The sequence below is a fragment of the Gymnodraco acuticeps genome, unplaced genomic scaffold (genome assembly GCF_902827175.1).
Source record: "Gymnodraco acuticeps unplaced genomic scaffold, fGymAcu1.1, whole genome shotgun sequence".
Taxonomy (NCBI): Eukaryota; Metazoa; Chordata; class Actinopteri; order Perciformes; family Bathydraconidae; genus Gymnodraco; species Gymnodraco acuticeps.
In genome coordinates, this window is record NW_022991435.1 from 645,419 (window position 1) to 661,827 (window position 16,409).

The following is a 16,409-nucleotide window of genomic DNA, read 5'->3' on the forward strand; positions in this document are numbered from 1 at the left end:
TAGTTTTTTATTTATTTTGTATGTATGTTACAACATTACAACAAATGGTTGAATTAAATCAATTAATGATTGTTACTTTAAAGTAAGTTTTAATAAGTGTATCAAAGACTTATCCTTGTAATCAAAATAAACACTGACTGACTGAGATTATACATTTAGCAAATTAACTGAAGACAGACTAGAAAAATCCTAGTCAGATGGTAAAGGCATTTTTGTGTTTTCATAAAGCAATATATATATTCATGATGAAAAAGGCCACTTGGTCTGTCATTTAAGGATATTCTTACATAAATATAAAGTTTTACACTTGTAAAATATTTCATGTTCAACTTACTATTAGAATGAACTTGGCACTAGGTTATGGCATTAGTTTATCCTGCAGATGAAATACAGGATTTACTCTTCCATTAAAAGGCATTGCTTCTCAGGAGTCACTATCATTGGTAACAAGTGATTATGATAATCAGTAGATCTGACTCAGTTTCCTCGTCATCGCCTCACATGTTATTGGGGTTGTAACACAGCATGTTGAGCTTGATGTTCTCGTCCCAGTGGCGAAGCAGCAGGAACAGCTGTCTGGCGGCCCCCTTCAGCCCCGCCAGGTCCACTCCCTCGGGTAGATCCTGGCAGCGCAGCCAGAAGTCTGCTTTTGCTGCCACCAGCTCCCACTCCATGAAGAACCCGGCACAGCGGTGCTCCAGCCAGGCCAGAGCCACAGCTGTGGCCCAGCTGGAGCCTTCCAGGTCCTCCAGAGCCAACTGGCTGCCCCCCTGGAGGTCAGCTGGATCTATGGAAGAGACTTCAAATACATCTGTCTCCGACCCGCGACCACTATCTGCCTGGCCCTGAGAGGGGCCCACAGAGAGCTCCAGGGAGCCCTCCTCAGAGCTGGGGGGGTCCATTGGTGATGTGACTGGATCCCTGTCGGACAGGTGTCTTCGGCGAAGCCTTGGTTCCAGCATTAGGGGAGTGTCGTCTGGAGTGTGGTGGAAAGGAGGTGAAGTTGGTTTGGCTATGGAGCACGAGGAAGGAGAAAAGGTAACATGGTGGTTGGAGGTAGCGCCGGGGATCTTAGTGGAGGTGGATAAAGACGGAGCACTGGGATATGTGCAGCGGAAGGGTGGGCTGAGGCTGCGGCGGTGGAGGCTGAAGGGGGAGGCCCTCTTCAGGCGGTCCAGGGTGATTTGAACACAGTCCGAGTAGATCTCTGTCAGAAGAAAAGCGCCTGATGCCAGCTGCAAATGCACCTAATAAGACATCAAATATACACAAATTAAAACATTTGTATGCACGCTTTAGTTTTATATATTGTAAGAGTCTCACCAGGGGCAGGTAGTCTGGAGCCTCAGTCTCAGGTTGTTTCTCAGTCTCTGCAGAGAGACAGTGGGTCTTGAGAGGAACCTGCTTTCCTGATGAAATAGAGGACCTGAGTCTGCCCAGGGGAAATCTGGATTATACAGAAAGAGGTGGGTATCTTTGAATATCTACATTTACATACATTTAGATAAAGACATAATACAAACCCCTTACAGAAAGAGGCTATCTCCGATGAAACTTGAGAGCAAACACTTCTACAAAGGCCCCTAAATAGTGTAATATAACAAGAAGTTAATGTGAAAGTCTTACCTGGTGCCAAAGAAGCTTTCCATCGACTTGCTCTCGATAGATCGCTGTGAACGAGTGCATGATGCGCCTGATATTGCTGAGGCTGTAGCAGAGTACGCACTGCCCCCTACACCTGAGACAGCAGAGACAACATTAAACAATATTGTGTCATCAGCATAAAGTGATATTTCCTGACTGTAGAGACAGATAGCTTGAATTGATCCTTCAAAACAAGTCGTTGAGATATTTCTCCTTCCCTACAGACTGACCTTAACTGAAGAACTGTCTTGCTGGTCAGACGCCTCTAACCTTGAGACTACACTTACACTATAAACGTTTTCACTGATCGTGTCGACAATACTTACTAGAGTCCCAGGATGTAAGGCTACAGGGTGAGGCAGGGGTGTCATCTCTGTCTGAGAGATACAAAGATTGATGATGACCTAAAGTGCTGACAACAGAAATGGGTGGTGTAATCATTCAGTCTCTTTACCTGTAGTGTTGCAGGTGTCCTCCATCTCTTCACTGTCTCTGCTGGTGCGCCGTCTGCCTAATCCAACAGAATAGGCCCTCTGCCTGCGACTGCCTGACTGGAAACTCCGCCTATTCCCCAAATGCACCCCTAAGCAAACACACACACACACAGGCCAAAAGACAGGTCTCAATTTGCAACCTTGTGTGCATAAATGTACCCGTGAAATCTAAATAAAACACAATCTGAAATAATCCCATAATCATCAGGGTTATATGATTTGACAATATAAAACATTAGCAGAACAGTATTGCCTGTGATTAAAATACATTTTACGATGAGTGGCCGACTCAAATATATAATACAATTGCTCAGTTTTTCTATGAGTGTGTCACACCTGTGTTTTCGACGTCCATGCTGTCTGGCAGGCATTTGTTGGGGTCAGTGGTAGTGAAGGCTGTGTACATGCAGATGATGTTACAATGCTTACTGGTCTGGATAGCCTTCATGCGGTATCTCTTAGCTGAACCTAAAGAGCAGTAAGTTAGACAGCGTTTAAATAACTTTAAATCACGTGAGATAAAGGTTTACGGTAGTGAAGCCTCACCATGTCCAGAGTCGTTCTCCTTCTCTGCCATTTTCTCAAAGTCCCTGATCACTGAGCGAGCAGTCAGTTGGTGAATCATCTCCTCCCATGGTTCACCTCCTTTTTCTTCTTCCCCTCCTCCACATCCCTCAGTTACCAGTGTCTCCTGGCTCTCAGGGGTCCAGAGGTGCCCAAGGTCCACAGTGACCTCCCAGGATACAGGTCTGCCGCTCAGCAGGCCGTGAATGAGCGAGCGGCACTGACCTGGTGGAGGAGCCTCAGCTGGGACAGCAGTGAAGAGGTACTCTGGGTCTGTGAAGCTGTCCCAGTCCAGAGGAGAGGCGGGGAACAGGAGGCCATCTGAGGGGTCAGAGAGAGAGAGAGAGAGAGAGAGAGAGAGAGAAATGTTTTTGGAGACAAAATAGGAATCTTTCTTTTCTCAGTACAAATGGCTTACTGGAGTCAGTGAGGCTCCTGCGAGACAGTGTGCCCCTTGATGGGGGCTTCGTCTCTCCATCGCTTTCGTCCAGCCTGCCCCCCAGCGTTTGGTCGAAGGAGACCCTCTCCAGAGCTCTCCTCAGGCGGTGCATCTCCAGCTCGCCCTGTGGAGATGAGAAGCTTCGCGCTGCCATGGTTGAACGAGCCAGTGACTTGTGTCTCCTACGAGTCTCCTCAACGTCATCCAGACCCCGACTCTGGTTGTAGAAGAGGACAAATCGAACAGGTTGAAAAAAGTAAGTTAGACTGCCATTTTATTTTCACTCCAACCATTTTACTTAAATTGAAAGATCCTATGGTCATCTGATTGTTATGTATTTGTGATTTTTCTTTTTAACCTAACAGTCTTGCTCATGTGCATACAGTTTTTGCATCAGATACAACATGGGGAGAGATGTGTTTTTTTGAAAAACACTTTTCAACAAGCAGCAATAACAACAGTAAAAGCAATGAAGTAAGAGATTGCAGCCCTATGTTAGAGTTTTGAATCTCGACCAGTTTCTAGTTTACCTCAGTGGATAAACTGGTATTTATTTTTGCAGAATACATTTCTCTCAGTGTTATTGTTGACATTTGTCACAAGTGACTGTGCAGATATAAAAAGTTTATCATAGATTCTACAACGATTTTCTCCTGTAGCAGTTGCATTGGTAGTTTTTATGTAATGTTCCTTAAACATTTACCACTAACTTGCAATAATACAGAAAACCACTTTAGGGTGAATCAATTACAGTCAACTGAACCTTTTCTGCCCCGGTATCAGTGTTTTCTACGGAGAGGTTTGGCTGCCATGGAGAGTCGGCCCAGCGAGACAGGGACGATCTCTGCTCTAGAGGGGCCATCTTTTCCAGGCCTTGGGGTAGAGAGCCTGTTTCCAACACTGAACCAGAGGAGAGAGGGTCGGGCCGAAACACAGCGCCTGTGGATTCAGAGTGGGACGAGGCGTGTATGTGGGAGTGGGACTGTGTCTGCAGACTCCTCTCACTGCTGAGGGAGCAGCGGGTGAGGACATACTGCTCCTGGATGTAAGAGCTCTCCTGGATCCTCCTCCTCACATCACTGGACCAGTCCAGCTCCACACCTAGGGAGGAGAAACAAGCTCAACATATACAACAATGGTATGTCCAGTGTTCACTTATATTACCTGCAAGGTCCTTTGATATGTCACTGACCTGGGCTGGTGCCAGGATCTGTGTTTTTGGCACAGGGGAATTCAGAAGAGATTTCTCTGGAAATTTCCCTCAGTGCCTCCTCCAAGTCGGTGCCATCTGCAGGTGTCACCATAGGCATTAACTCGGAGGCAGGGAGGGGAGAAAGCTCATCATTTGATTGTCCAAAAACTGAACCCGTGGAGCCGCGATGTACACCTTTATAGCCCCGACCTTGAGACTGTAAAATAGTAAGATTAGAGATTTGTTTTTCCATGCACACACAACATGCATTTAAGAATGATGTAATGCATACGTCTGTCTTTCTTGCTTTGATATTTGTCATATCATATAGAGTGCAGTATCCAATCAGGCGGTTTCCAGGGTAGAGCGGAGGGATTTCATTGGGTGAAAGAAAAGCCTCCATGTTTTCTGGCAGATACCAGTCAATCCGTACGTCAGTCAACACAGGTTCAAACGCCTTTTTCAGAGACTTGATTAACTGAAGAGATTGATCAGAATATGTTTTAATTGAAAGGATTAATTTTCACAACCAAATAGCTGGCAGTGGTGGAAGAAATAGTGATATTATTTTCTTTAAAACATTGTAAAAAAATCTTACTATCACCACCAATATAAATTAAAAGTACCAAAAGTAAAAACTAAACAAGAGACAAGTAAAGTAAAACTAGTTGTTCTGCAGAAATAATGTCCAGTAATATTACATTAGTAGTTGATTGATGTATTAATGTGTACTAAAAGTAGTAATGTTCTGCTGTAGCTTGTCAAGGTTGTCTAGTTGCTTTACTCAAGGTGTACTTGAGTAAAGTAAATGTACTTTTTTCAAGTACAACACCCAAGTTTTTATTGGCAAAAGCTTGTGATATGCTTAGTGTAGGAACTAAAGCTGTAGGTATTAGATGCTAATAGCACCTTTCATGAAACCCAAATAATCTTTACAATAGGAAGGGGGGACAAAAAGGAAAACATTCAACTTGTAATTCTTCTGCATTTCCTATTTTCCCCAATAGGGGGCAGTGCTGCCGTGCTGCTGACCTTGGGCTGGAGTCTCTCCTCCTCATCGAAGAACTCTGTGGTCCCTCCTGTCAGTTTGGCAACGCCCTGCAGGAGTCTCCTGCAGGCTCGAGGACCCAGACCCAGGCCAAAGCATCTGCAGGAGAACACAACATTATATTTGACCACATTCATTGAGAAAATGTGTTTTATGAATTATTATCTTCACTTTGTATTTGTACAGAGTGGTATTTGATTCACTGCCTGAACTATACGCTGAATGTTTTCTCTCACTATGTTTTCCCATCTGAACACATTTACCAGCAGCCTCTTGCAATCATCAGTATCTATTTGTGAATCGCTAATGGCATACAGAGGCTTCCATGTGTCTAAGAAAAGAGAAGATGTGCCATCAAATTGACAGAACTGTTATTTATGTGCTCGGAGTGATCACAAGCCATTTGGCTAATTGAGAGTTTGAAAAGAGCAGGGGACAAAATAATTGAAAAGGCTGAGATCTTTTGTGCTGTCTCTTAAAGCAGTGAGTATGTCTGTCCACATACTGTTAGCAATATAAGAAGATGGGAAACCAGAATTACAAAAAATACAAAACCTATTTTATGGAAACATATTGTGGTTGCACCAAAATGTAATTTATTTAAATGAGATGTCTTGGGAATAAAGAAATATGGAGATGGTCTGCAAAGGGACAGCCAAAATACAGTGGAGAAAGTCAGTCAAGCAGGGGAATACTAATGAGAGATAAATGGAGTTATTGTGCATGGCTGAAGGGCCTCGTGAAACCAGAGGGGCGTGACTCTTACTGCGGAGGAGAGCACTTAACGGGATTACTGGGCGGGGCAGATAAATACCTCTGTCTCTCTTTCACAGTGCTCTGGTCTCAGTTCCTTAAGACCGCTGTTTGCTTGTGTCTCCTCTGTTTCTCCCCTCCTCTCCTTTCTCCCCCACATGGTGTCTCTTTCCTTTATCACCTCATTCTGCCTGCACTCACTGAACTCCATTGCTCTCTACCTCCTTGTCACCCACTGTGATTTAATGTCCTATACAATTCCAACCATAGAATAAATCTTTGTTAACTAGTCGCTTCAATTGACGTCCATTTGGTGTGTGCGTTTCCCTCATATTGGATATCAACCGGACACCTTTCTGTACCGTTCTTCACACATGATTTAAATGGATTAAATGTCTAATTGGCAGTTATTTTAATGTAATACCTGCAGGCGCATGTGTTTCTGCGGACCAGCTCCAGCACCTTAGCCACATTGCTGATGGATCCATCTGTGATGATGAAAACCTGGCGAGGGTGTGAGCGCTGCAAAGGCTGCTGGTACACCCAGGACAGCGCCCCCAGCAGGTTGGTGCCTCGCATGTCGGCTCTCATCCTCTGGACGTACTCGTATGCCTGCATCAAAGTGACCTGATGCAGAGAAAAAGAAAAGGATATATGCCATCATTCTACAGTAGAGGTGAGGGAAAAACCTGCACAATGTAGCGTGTGCAAACAGCTGTCAAGTTCAATTTATTGTTTGATATCAGATTTCCTTATTACCCCGTGAGGCTGGCAAATAATTAAATCAGCACATCTCTAATTAAGAGAGAGCAAACATTACACACATTAGCACCTGGCTTGAAACCACTTCAAATCACACTGTGGACAAACATGCCTGACAGGACAGGAGATGGAAGGACATCTCGTGCATTAGTGAAAATGCATGAAAGGTCACCATATGGTCGGTAGTCCGTGCAAAGACTGTTTGTCCTCGCAGCCCCTGGTCTGGACGAAACCCGATACTCTGCTACTAAGGCAACCTAAGAAGCTGACCTATTGCCTGATTAGAGAGTAGAGAAAATAGAACAGATAGGCCTACGTGGGCAAAAACATCTGCTTTCAGGAAAGATGGTCCAAGTCCTCCATTTGTATTCTTTCACTGAAAATAATTCCTGGGTTACTGAAAATCAATAAACAAGACAGATTCAGATAATTAAAGCAACTAAGTGACTTACATCATTGCAGGGCTTGCTGGAGGTGAACAGAGGCTTGATGGTGGTGCCGAAGCCCACGATGTTGAGCATGGTGCCAGAGGGGAGACTCTTCAATGCCACCACCATGGCATCCTGCAGAAACAAGCAGGGACAGGGCCAGATCAATGTATGTGCAACAATCTAATGACTAAACTGGTTCCTTGATATGTTTTTATCCTGCCTGCCACTCACCTTTACTCGGTGGATGTTGGTGCCACTCATGCTGCCACTGCGGTCAACAAGGAACAGCAGCTCTCTGGTGGCTTTGTGCAGCTCCAGAGGCTCATGCAGCAAGTCGGGACAGAAGTTGAGCATCAGGACGGGGCTGCACAGAATGTCCTTGTGGTATCGCTTCCTCATAAACTCCAGCTGCAGGCCAAGAGAAACATCAGCACGCTTTTTCAAGCAGTTTTTGGCCAGCATTGGGACACGTGTGAGATACCAAAGGTAAATGGAGAGCTCAAAGCAGCATGAGTAAGTACTAACCTTCCTCTCAGGTTCTGAATCTTTGCGAATGCAACGAATGAAATCACGGCGGGCGCAGATCTGCTGCTCGTACTGGCTGAACGAGAGCCTGCCTCTCTCCAGTATGACCAATGGGCTGTGAGGTTCTGTGGAAGAGGTTTGTCATTTCAGGTAACATTCAAATATTGGGCAAAAAGTACAGAACTAGAAAGGAAACCCAATCTGGTAAGTGCTAACTCACCACTGAGGTGCAGAATGATCTCTATGTGTCTGTCATATGGATGCTCCTGGGCCAAGGTGATGTAGGTCGCAGAGGCACTTTTGGCACTGGGGTCTGCATCTGCCCTCAGAGCGTGAGTGGGGCTCTCCAGTCCTACAAATCAGTTTAGGAAGATATACAAATGAGGAAATCATAGATGTTGATGTGTTTTTTTTTTTTAATAAGTATGTTTTTTGATATAAGTGTGCAGTACCAGCTAGTAGACAGGCCCCTCTGACCAGCAGCTGGAAGTTGAGTTCATAAGGGGCCAGGTTGGCAGCAGGACTGGTGAAGATGGCGTGGGCACACTGCTGCTCAGAGTCTAGGGCCCGGTCCTGTTTTCCTGAGTTGGCACTGAAACAACTGGTTGGTCTAAAGAGGAGAGAAATGTGGAGTTTCTGGTAAAACACAAATATAGCAGTAAGCTAGTTCATTGAATTACACCGCTTTAAATGAAACTGCCAAAGTTGCTTGCTACATAAATACCCCGTTTCTTCAGATTTCCCTCCACTTTCACTCTTGCTTGTAGTCATCTGGCCAGTGACGATCGGAGTCAGCAATGTGGGGTAAATGATGCGGATTGCTCCATTTTCTAACGTGGGGAGTTCAAGTGTGGTGCTTATGATAACAGACACTATATCCATGGGGCCAATGAGGCCTGTGCCCACGATGAAGGTGGTTCTCTCAAGGTCTTCGTCCAGGATAAGATGTCCTAAAGTAGAAATACAGCAGTCACTCACATCATACAATAACCAGGCTACATCTTCAATCTTTAATTTTATGTATGTTAATCGATCGAGCATAATGCAAGGTCCTTTCTTTATCAATCATTTTTGGACTTTCAACACATCAATTAAATATAGGTTACTTATGGCAAGACATCAACAATAACAAAAACAAGTATTTTTCATAATCAAAATATCAAGACATTGGCTACAGACTGTTTATTCAGAAACACACCATTAGATACCTCAACACGTCTTAATCTAGGTCCTTTTCTTACTTGTATTAGGCTATGTATTCCATTAGCTTTTACTTTAACACATTCAACAAGGAATGGATGATATTAAATCTGGATGAGAAAACTTAAAAGACTCTTTGCTAGTGCTTTTCAATACCCTAATGTTTGTTGTACAGTCCCAATTATTAACATTTGTCATTTAAATCCAAAATAATCAAAGGCTACTAAAGGGTTACTTGAATCTCTTTTTGCTATAGAGAAATTAGAGCGCTTCAAGTTGATATACGTCCGTACTAAGTGAACGCCATCTCACCATTAGGCAGGCAGCCAAACCTTGTCTGTCCTTTCTATCCTCAGAAAGGCTAAAACAGGACAGAGAAGGGACTTACTTTGGCTATATTTATAGAGACCACTGCAAAACGGTCCATACTTTATTATAGAAAATGACCATTTTTATAAACATAGAAAATGTCCCCTCCCCTCCTTACCGTTGGTGCACTGCATGTCGAGGCTGGAGCTCCCGCAGCACCCCCACTCCCGGCCATTCCCACAGTGGCCTTCAAGACCAGATCCAGGGCAGCAATCCAAACAGCAGTCCTTCAGCTTCCCTCGGCTCTGGATCTGGACCCCCACCATCCGGCCCGCTATCACAGCCTCAAAGCCCACCACAACCTCATTTTCCCCGAGAGGGTACACAAACACACCTAGATGACAGCAAATGTTTGACACTCATAACTCTGTTTTCAGACTTGGGATTCATTTAGAAAGTAATCAAACTACAAAACATGGAATACATTTAAAAGCCTATATTAGATGTTTTATGAAAGGCATTGTAGAGGTCTTCTTTGATACTTTATTTTGTAGTTGCTTTGGACAAAAGTGTCTAACACGACAATGGCATAGCATTTGGAAAAGGAAATATGTGCGGTTTTATTTTATTTGGTTATACATTTGAGCTTGATTTTAAAGCTAATTAATTTGATATACAGTTGCAAGAAAAAGTATGTGAACCCTTTGGATTCTCCACACATAGCGTTGTGTGTTCCTTCCAAACAACTCAAATTTGGTTTCATCTGTCCACAGAATATTTTGCCAGTAGTGCTGTGGAACATCCAGGTGCTCTTTTGCAAACTTCAAACGTGCAGCAATGTTTTTTCTGGACAGCAGTGGCTTCCTCCGTGGTGTCCTCCCATGAACTCCATTCTTGTTCAGTGTTTTACGTATCGTAGATTCGTCAACAGAGATGTTAGCGTGTGCCAGAGATTTCTTTAAGTCTCTAGCTGACACTCTAGGATTCTTCTTCACCTCATTGAGCATTCTGCGCTGTGCTCTTGCAGTCATCTTTACAGGACGACCACTCCTAGGGAGAGTAGCAACCGTGCTGAACTTTCTCCATTTATAGACAATTTGTCTTACCGTGGACTGATGAACATCAAGGCTTTGAGATACTTTTGTAACCCTTTCCAGCTTTATGCAAGTCAACAATTCTTAATCGTAGGTCTTGTGAGAGCTCTTTTGTGCGAGGCATGGTTCACATCTGGCAATGCTTCTTAAGAATAGCTAATTCAAAACTGGTGTGTATTTTTTATAGGGCAGGGCAGCTTTAACCAACACCTCCAATCTCGTCTCATTGATTGACTCCAGGTTGGCTGACTCCTGACTCCAATTAGCTCTTGAAGAAGTCTTTAGCCTAGGGGTTCACATACCTTTTCCACCCTGCACTGTGAATGTTTACATGGTGTGTTCAATAAAAACATGAAAACATATAATTGTTTGTGTGGTATTAGTTTAAGCAGACTGTGTTTGTCTATTGTTGTGACTTAGATGAAGATCAGAACACATTTTATGATCAACTTATGCAGAAATCCAGGTAATTCCAAAGGGTTCACATACTTTTTCTTGCAACTGTACCATCTCCACATCAGCCTGACTGCCCTCAGTAAGCTCCAATAGCAGATGTGACTGACTCAAGGGTCAATTCAAATCCCTTTACTTTCTCAATTTACAGCATACAGTATGTTTTCCTCCCAGTAGTCCGTCTCAATAAAGTCACTGGTGTAAAGCCCACAATCCATGCCTCATAATGTATTTTAATAAAACAAGACATGCTATGATGATAAATCTACATGTAGTGTTTTTCCACTAAAACAGCTCTAGCTCTTTTGTTGAAAAATATGGTAGCTTATAAGATAATTCCGAGTTGTCGGATTTATTTTGTTGTTATTTTACTCACGTCATTGAGGCATGTTCCTTCCAACTTCGATTTGATGGCAAATACAGTTGCCATATATATTACTTGTGCTATGTATTATCCTACCACTCACCTTCTACAGACTCTATGTCAGCATTAGCGTAGGTAAGGTGTGCGGTCATGCCCAGGGAGCAGCCGTTGGCACAGGACTTAATGCAGGAGGCCTTGAGTAGCAATGGTTCCCATGTAGAGCAGTTTCTCAGTCCCACCATCTTTTCAGGGCTGCAACAAGCCTCTAATCTGCTGGTGGCATGAGAACTATGATAAGTGGAACTTCCTGCACACCGGAAGAGGAATATGTGAGTGTGCATTTAAATGATCTAATTTTCCATTCACAGAGCAATCACAGTAATCATCTTTGTAAAGCACACCTAATTTTTGCTGCATAGATCAAATGTCCATTGGTTTCACATATGTTGTGTACGCTGTGTATGCCTGTGTGCCTGTGTGAACACATCAGCTCTTTGTAACCAAGGTATCTCCTCTCCTCGGGGTCTTAGCAACCAACTGTGATAGTTTTAGTGTAATAGGCTTGGTCAATCATTAACTTTGCAGGGCAGCGCTAACTACACTTTGCATTACACCTATGCAATCAGTGGCCAACCTGTATGTAAATATATGTGAATTGACTACTACTGTCTCACTCTTACTTAACTGCACTCATAGCTTACTGTTTAGTTTTTTAACAGAAACAGTGACTTGGCAATTAACCACTAACTTATCCAGTTTCCATTTATATTACTCAATGCAATAATTCTTTATGACCGTCCACTCACAGTAATAACTTTAAGTGCAGCAGGTGCAGAGACCAGTGTGCAGATTGCAGCTTAGCGAATGGTAGAATGCATAAAACTGTGTGTGTGTATCCGTGTGTGTATGTGTACGCTCACATGCGTGCACATGTGTGTGTGTTTGCTGTGGTCCAGGTAATGGTTTTCTCACATCTACCTTTCTAACAAGATCAACAGCGCCCATCTGGCTACCGTGCTCTTAGCTCATAACAGGCAAATAATAAGTAGGACAAACTGATGGTGTCACAATACACACAAAAGTAAGCACAACACAGCACCCCTGTGTAGACTGCTGATACTCAAAACTGATGAATAAGCCTGACAGTCAGTTCAGCTTTATCAGTGAGGGAAGAGCAGATAATGACTTCTTTACACACTATGAGTCGGCTGTGTGTGCGGTCAGTGTGTGTGGTTTTAATTACAGTATATCAACACATAGTGCAAAATGAATGGCGTAAACAGTGCACATTCACATTCTAGCCTTTTAAAGTTATTTCAAATGCAGATGTATACAAAAACATGTTTACAACATTTAGTAAAATATTTTACAACATCAAAAAATAACCTTAGCAGCTGTTAAGTAAATCCAAATCTCATAATTCTGCATGATATGAGATGCAGTACCATGGTCTGGGTGTTTGCAGAGGCAAAGCTGGCCAAGAGTTAGCTCTGGATGCTGCAGTGCCTTCTGTCAGTTAAAAGCTCTGGATCACAGACAAAAGAATCAAGCAGGAGCACTTACTGTCGTGTTCAGCGCAGTGTCTGACAATCTGCCTCAGTGTCCAGTGTCTGCATCACTCCAGCATCACATCTGCCCGCAGGTTTCCCAGTGACACAACGGTAGGAGTTTTCCTGGTAACAGATACTGCTCTCTCCTCTCCCTCTCTCTCCCTAGCTCTCCTTTTCACCACAAATCCACCAGTTGCCCTTTAAGGATATTCAGAAATATGATGTTACAAATATAGTACAAAACAGTATCAGAATGTTGATATCCTCTGCATGCACTGTAAGATGTATACTTGTAACAACTTCATTTTCGGTATCTGGCGATCAGTATAATACAAATTAAAATGTCTCTTTCTGTAGACCTGGAAATGTCTCTGCTGTGATCAATCACCAACATTTCCTGTTGAGTGAAATGTCATCTGCCTGCTATCCTGCTCTGACCTGCACCACAGAGCTGATCACAAACTATGATCCTGAACCTGCTGTTCGGTCACAAGCTAACACACAACGCCGGTAAGTGAGGCAGAGTCTGCTTTTCATCCAGACAATTGGCTGTGATGGTAGCAGCACCATTATTCGTGGCTAATGGCTTGACCAGAGAGAGGAGGGTGGGAGGGGGGGGGGGTGTTCTGCCTCTCCCAACAGGTCAGTCAGACAGCAGCAGCAGCAGTAGTAGGTAAGACCAAAGGAACAGCAGCTTTTTTGTCTTTGGTTAACTAGTTGAATTGGTCCAAATCTTGAAAATGATAAATAAACATATAGAGAGCCACGTGATAGAGAAATTATATTAACAACTTTTTTGGGATGCTCATTTGTATTTGTTGTTGCTATGATAACTGATCATTCTTAATGTAAGACAGAAGTTAAAACAATCCATGAAGTATCTTATGCTTTAAATATAATTACATTTTTATTTATTTATTCAGGATGTTGTTTTTGGTTTATTTGTATTAAAGTTGGAAATGCTGGGTAGCTTTATTGTTTGTTAACACTACAACGAAAAGCCTTCTTTATTTTTACTGGGGTAACAGGTAAGTAGTACAAGCAGTAACAAATGCATAGCTATAATTAAAGCATTACTTTTGAGACAAGTCACCCGAAATGAGTGAATTGCTCTATAATTACACAATCTACAAGACACATAATCAAATGGCTTGAAGATGTATGTGTGTGTGTGTGTGTGTGTGTGTGTGTGTGTGTGTGTGTGTGTGTGTGTGTGTGTGTGTGTGTGTGTGTGTGTGTGTGTGTGTGTGTGTGTGTGTGTGTGTGTGTGTGTGTGTGTGTGTGTGTGTGTGTGTGTGTGTGTGTTGACACAATGTGAACACAGAAAGAGAGAGAGTTAAGAGTGAAAAGGACATTGGGGGTCAGAAAGAATAGTGAAATACCTCCTTTTGATATTTCAGCAGGAAGCACTCTACTGTTTGTTTTGATGTTTATGTTATGCCTTGAGCTACTATTGTATTCATAACACATTGTGACATCAAAATGATCAAATAACTGCTGCAAAGCAAAATAAGGGCAACAAATACACATATAGTCTGATTATGACAACTACAGGTAACACTTAAAGCCTTAAATGCTTAAGGTGTGTGTGTGTGTGTGTGTGTGTGAGAGAGTGTGTGAGAGAGAGAGAGAGAGAGAGAGAGAGATTGAGACGTGAGGAGAGAGAGAGAGAGAGAGAGGACGAGAGGACGAGAGAGAGGAGAGAGAGAGAGAGAGAGATGAGAGAGAGTAGAGAGCGAGAGAGAGGGGGGGGAGAGAGAGAGAGACATAGACAGACAGAGAGAGATGCAAGTGTTTTCAATGTGTGTCCCATGCTGCCTCCACGTGGCCTGATTTTCATTTTCTCTAATTCTATCTATTTATATCGTGATGTCCAGAGTTTTTCAATTAATCTTATTTCTCACTTTTAAAAATGTCTCTGATAAAATGCAAAATGTCGCATACGTATCGATAAGTAGGCTACTAGTTATGTTGTAACAATGTGGGTTCACTAGCGAATAATGCCGTTAAATTGGCACCTGACGAACTCGATTCATCAGACTACAGTTATTTTAAATTATCTATGGTTACCTCTGCAGGATAAAAGGCGTTAACTTACAACAACTGGTGAGTATTTAAACACATTCTAAAGCACATTCGGAAGGCTTTTTTTTTGTTTTGGAATAATTTGCAATCTGCTAATTAAATATCAAGAATATCTAGTGTTGATGACTGTGGTGAGACCATTTTAAATGAGCTAAAGTTAGCTGGCTTGCTAGCATAGTTAGTTACTTGTTTGATACGGTTTGATACCACGCTTGCCGCGGTGAAGTTATTTGTATGCTGAATATTCAACAGACATTCACTCCGGATCCAGCGGTGTCTTCTCCTTCACAGACGGTCAGTCAGAGGACGGTCAATTCACATCCGGTCTGCCCTAACTCACATGGTCCTAATCAAGGGACCATCAATATATTAGCGTGTGACTGGCACAAAACCAATGTTATTTGCAATACTTTCAGGTTAAATATCAGTGAAAATTGTGCTTAAAAACTATAGTAAACGTGTGATATACTTTACACCTTTTTAATAACTGATGTGTCATGATTTGATTGAACAACAAGTTTTGCAGAAAACGTGCACAATCACAGTTCATGCGAGCCAGTTAATCCAAATCAATGCAGATTTGCATTACAACATTGGACACACCTCCTTTTATTTTATTTGAGTGATTTCTTTTTTACGCCTATAGTGTTATGAGAACTCACTGTCCCACGTAGAGCTTGCTAATGTAACATGATATCATGCAGAACACTGCAGTTTCAGCAACTCTGTCAGACAGGGCTGAGAGAAGTTTCAATATTGTGACACTAGATGTCAGCCTTTTCAAGTCAGCTGTTCCATGTCAGCAGTGGACTGCAATAGAATAGATGTTTCTGTTTTTCCTTTTCAGCTGTCTGGTGCTCCAAAAAATTTCATATTCTGTTCATGTTACCTCTGACCAGAACTGTGTTATGTTATTTGCAAAAATTCCTTTCATTGTCAACTTGTCTGTAAGGGTAGAGCTTTGTTTTCTTTAGCACCCACTGCAAATATGAATGATACCTATTAAATGTACTTACATGTATTTCCTCCTTTGCTTGTATACCCCCTGACTGACAAATTCTCCATTCCCAGGTTGTCCCATACTTAATACTTCTGATGGACAATATTGATTGGAGCTAGTCAGTGTTGAGCAGGTTGTTGTATGCTCATGGAAGATGAGAAGGTAAACACAACTTGACATACTGTGGTAGAATCGACAGGATTGTTGTTGTTTTTTCCAACTTGGTTAAATTGTTTGCACTTACTACAGACATAATAGTAAATTGACTAAAAGATTATTCAATCGACTGAGAAATAATCTGAATCTATTCTGATAATTGTTGAAGTAATTTTTCATAGTAGTTTTATATCATATATATGTTTGAGTTTTCAACGTAAAATCATTATATGGCATCCCCATTGGACTTTGATAAACTTGGATGTACACTGTTTTTTTAACATTTGATTGAACCAGCACATTATTATATCAATAAAACATTGGTCGTTGATGTATATATTTGTGT

General features: G+C 42.4%; 1 protein-coding gene across 1 annotated transcript; it reads right to left on the bottom strand.

Annotated features, from left to right (window-relative positions):
- Positions 1-41: 41 nt before the first annotated feature.
- Positions 42-13,092, bottom strand: vwa5b2 (von Willebrand factor A domain containing 5B2). Its single transcript, XM_034196122.1, has 22 exons — positions 12,836-13,092; positions 11,376-11,542; positions 9,540-9,755; positions 8,577-8,802; positions 8,305-8,462; positions 8,073-8,204; positions 7,853-7,977; positions 7,559-7,735; positions 7,349-7,459; positions 6,559-6,761; positions 5,366-5,480; positions 4,626-4,811; positions 4,334-4,550; positions 3,905-4,242; positions 3,121-3,358; positions 2,685-3,023; positions 2,475-2,606; positions 2,099-2,227; positions 1,971-2,021; positions 1,627-1,738; positions 1,324-1,432; positions 42-1,247 (listed from the first exon to the last, which is right to left on the bottom strand). The coding sequence occupies exons 2-22, from the start codon at positions 11,512-11,514 to the stop codon at positions 498-500; spliced, it is 4,203 nt and encodes a 1,400-aa protein (XP_034052013.1). The 5' UTR covers positions 11,515-11,542; positions 12,836-13,092; the 3' UTR covers positions 42-497.
- Between the last annotated feature and the right edge of the window lie 3,317 nt (positions 13,093-16,409).

Coding starts and splice junctions, on each gene's coding strand:
- vwa5b2 (XM_034196122.1), bottom strand. CDS start 11,514: ATGGTGGGACTGAGAAACTGCTCTACATGGGAACCATTGCTACTCAAG. Junction 8,463..8,576: donor GGGAAATCTGAAGAAACGGG/GTATTTATGTAG, acceptor TCTCCTCTTTAG/ACCAACCAGTTGTTTCAGTG. Junction 1,248..1,323: donor CTCCAGACTACCTGCCCCTG/GTGAGACTCTTA, acceptor ATGTCTTATTAG/GTGCATTTGCAGCTGGCATC.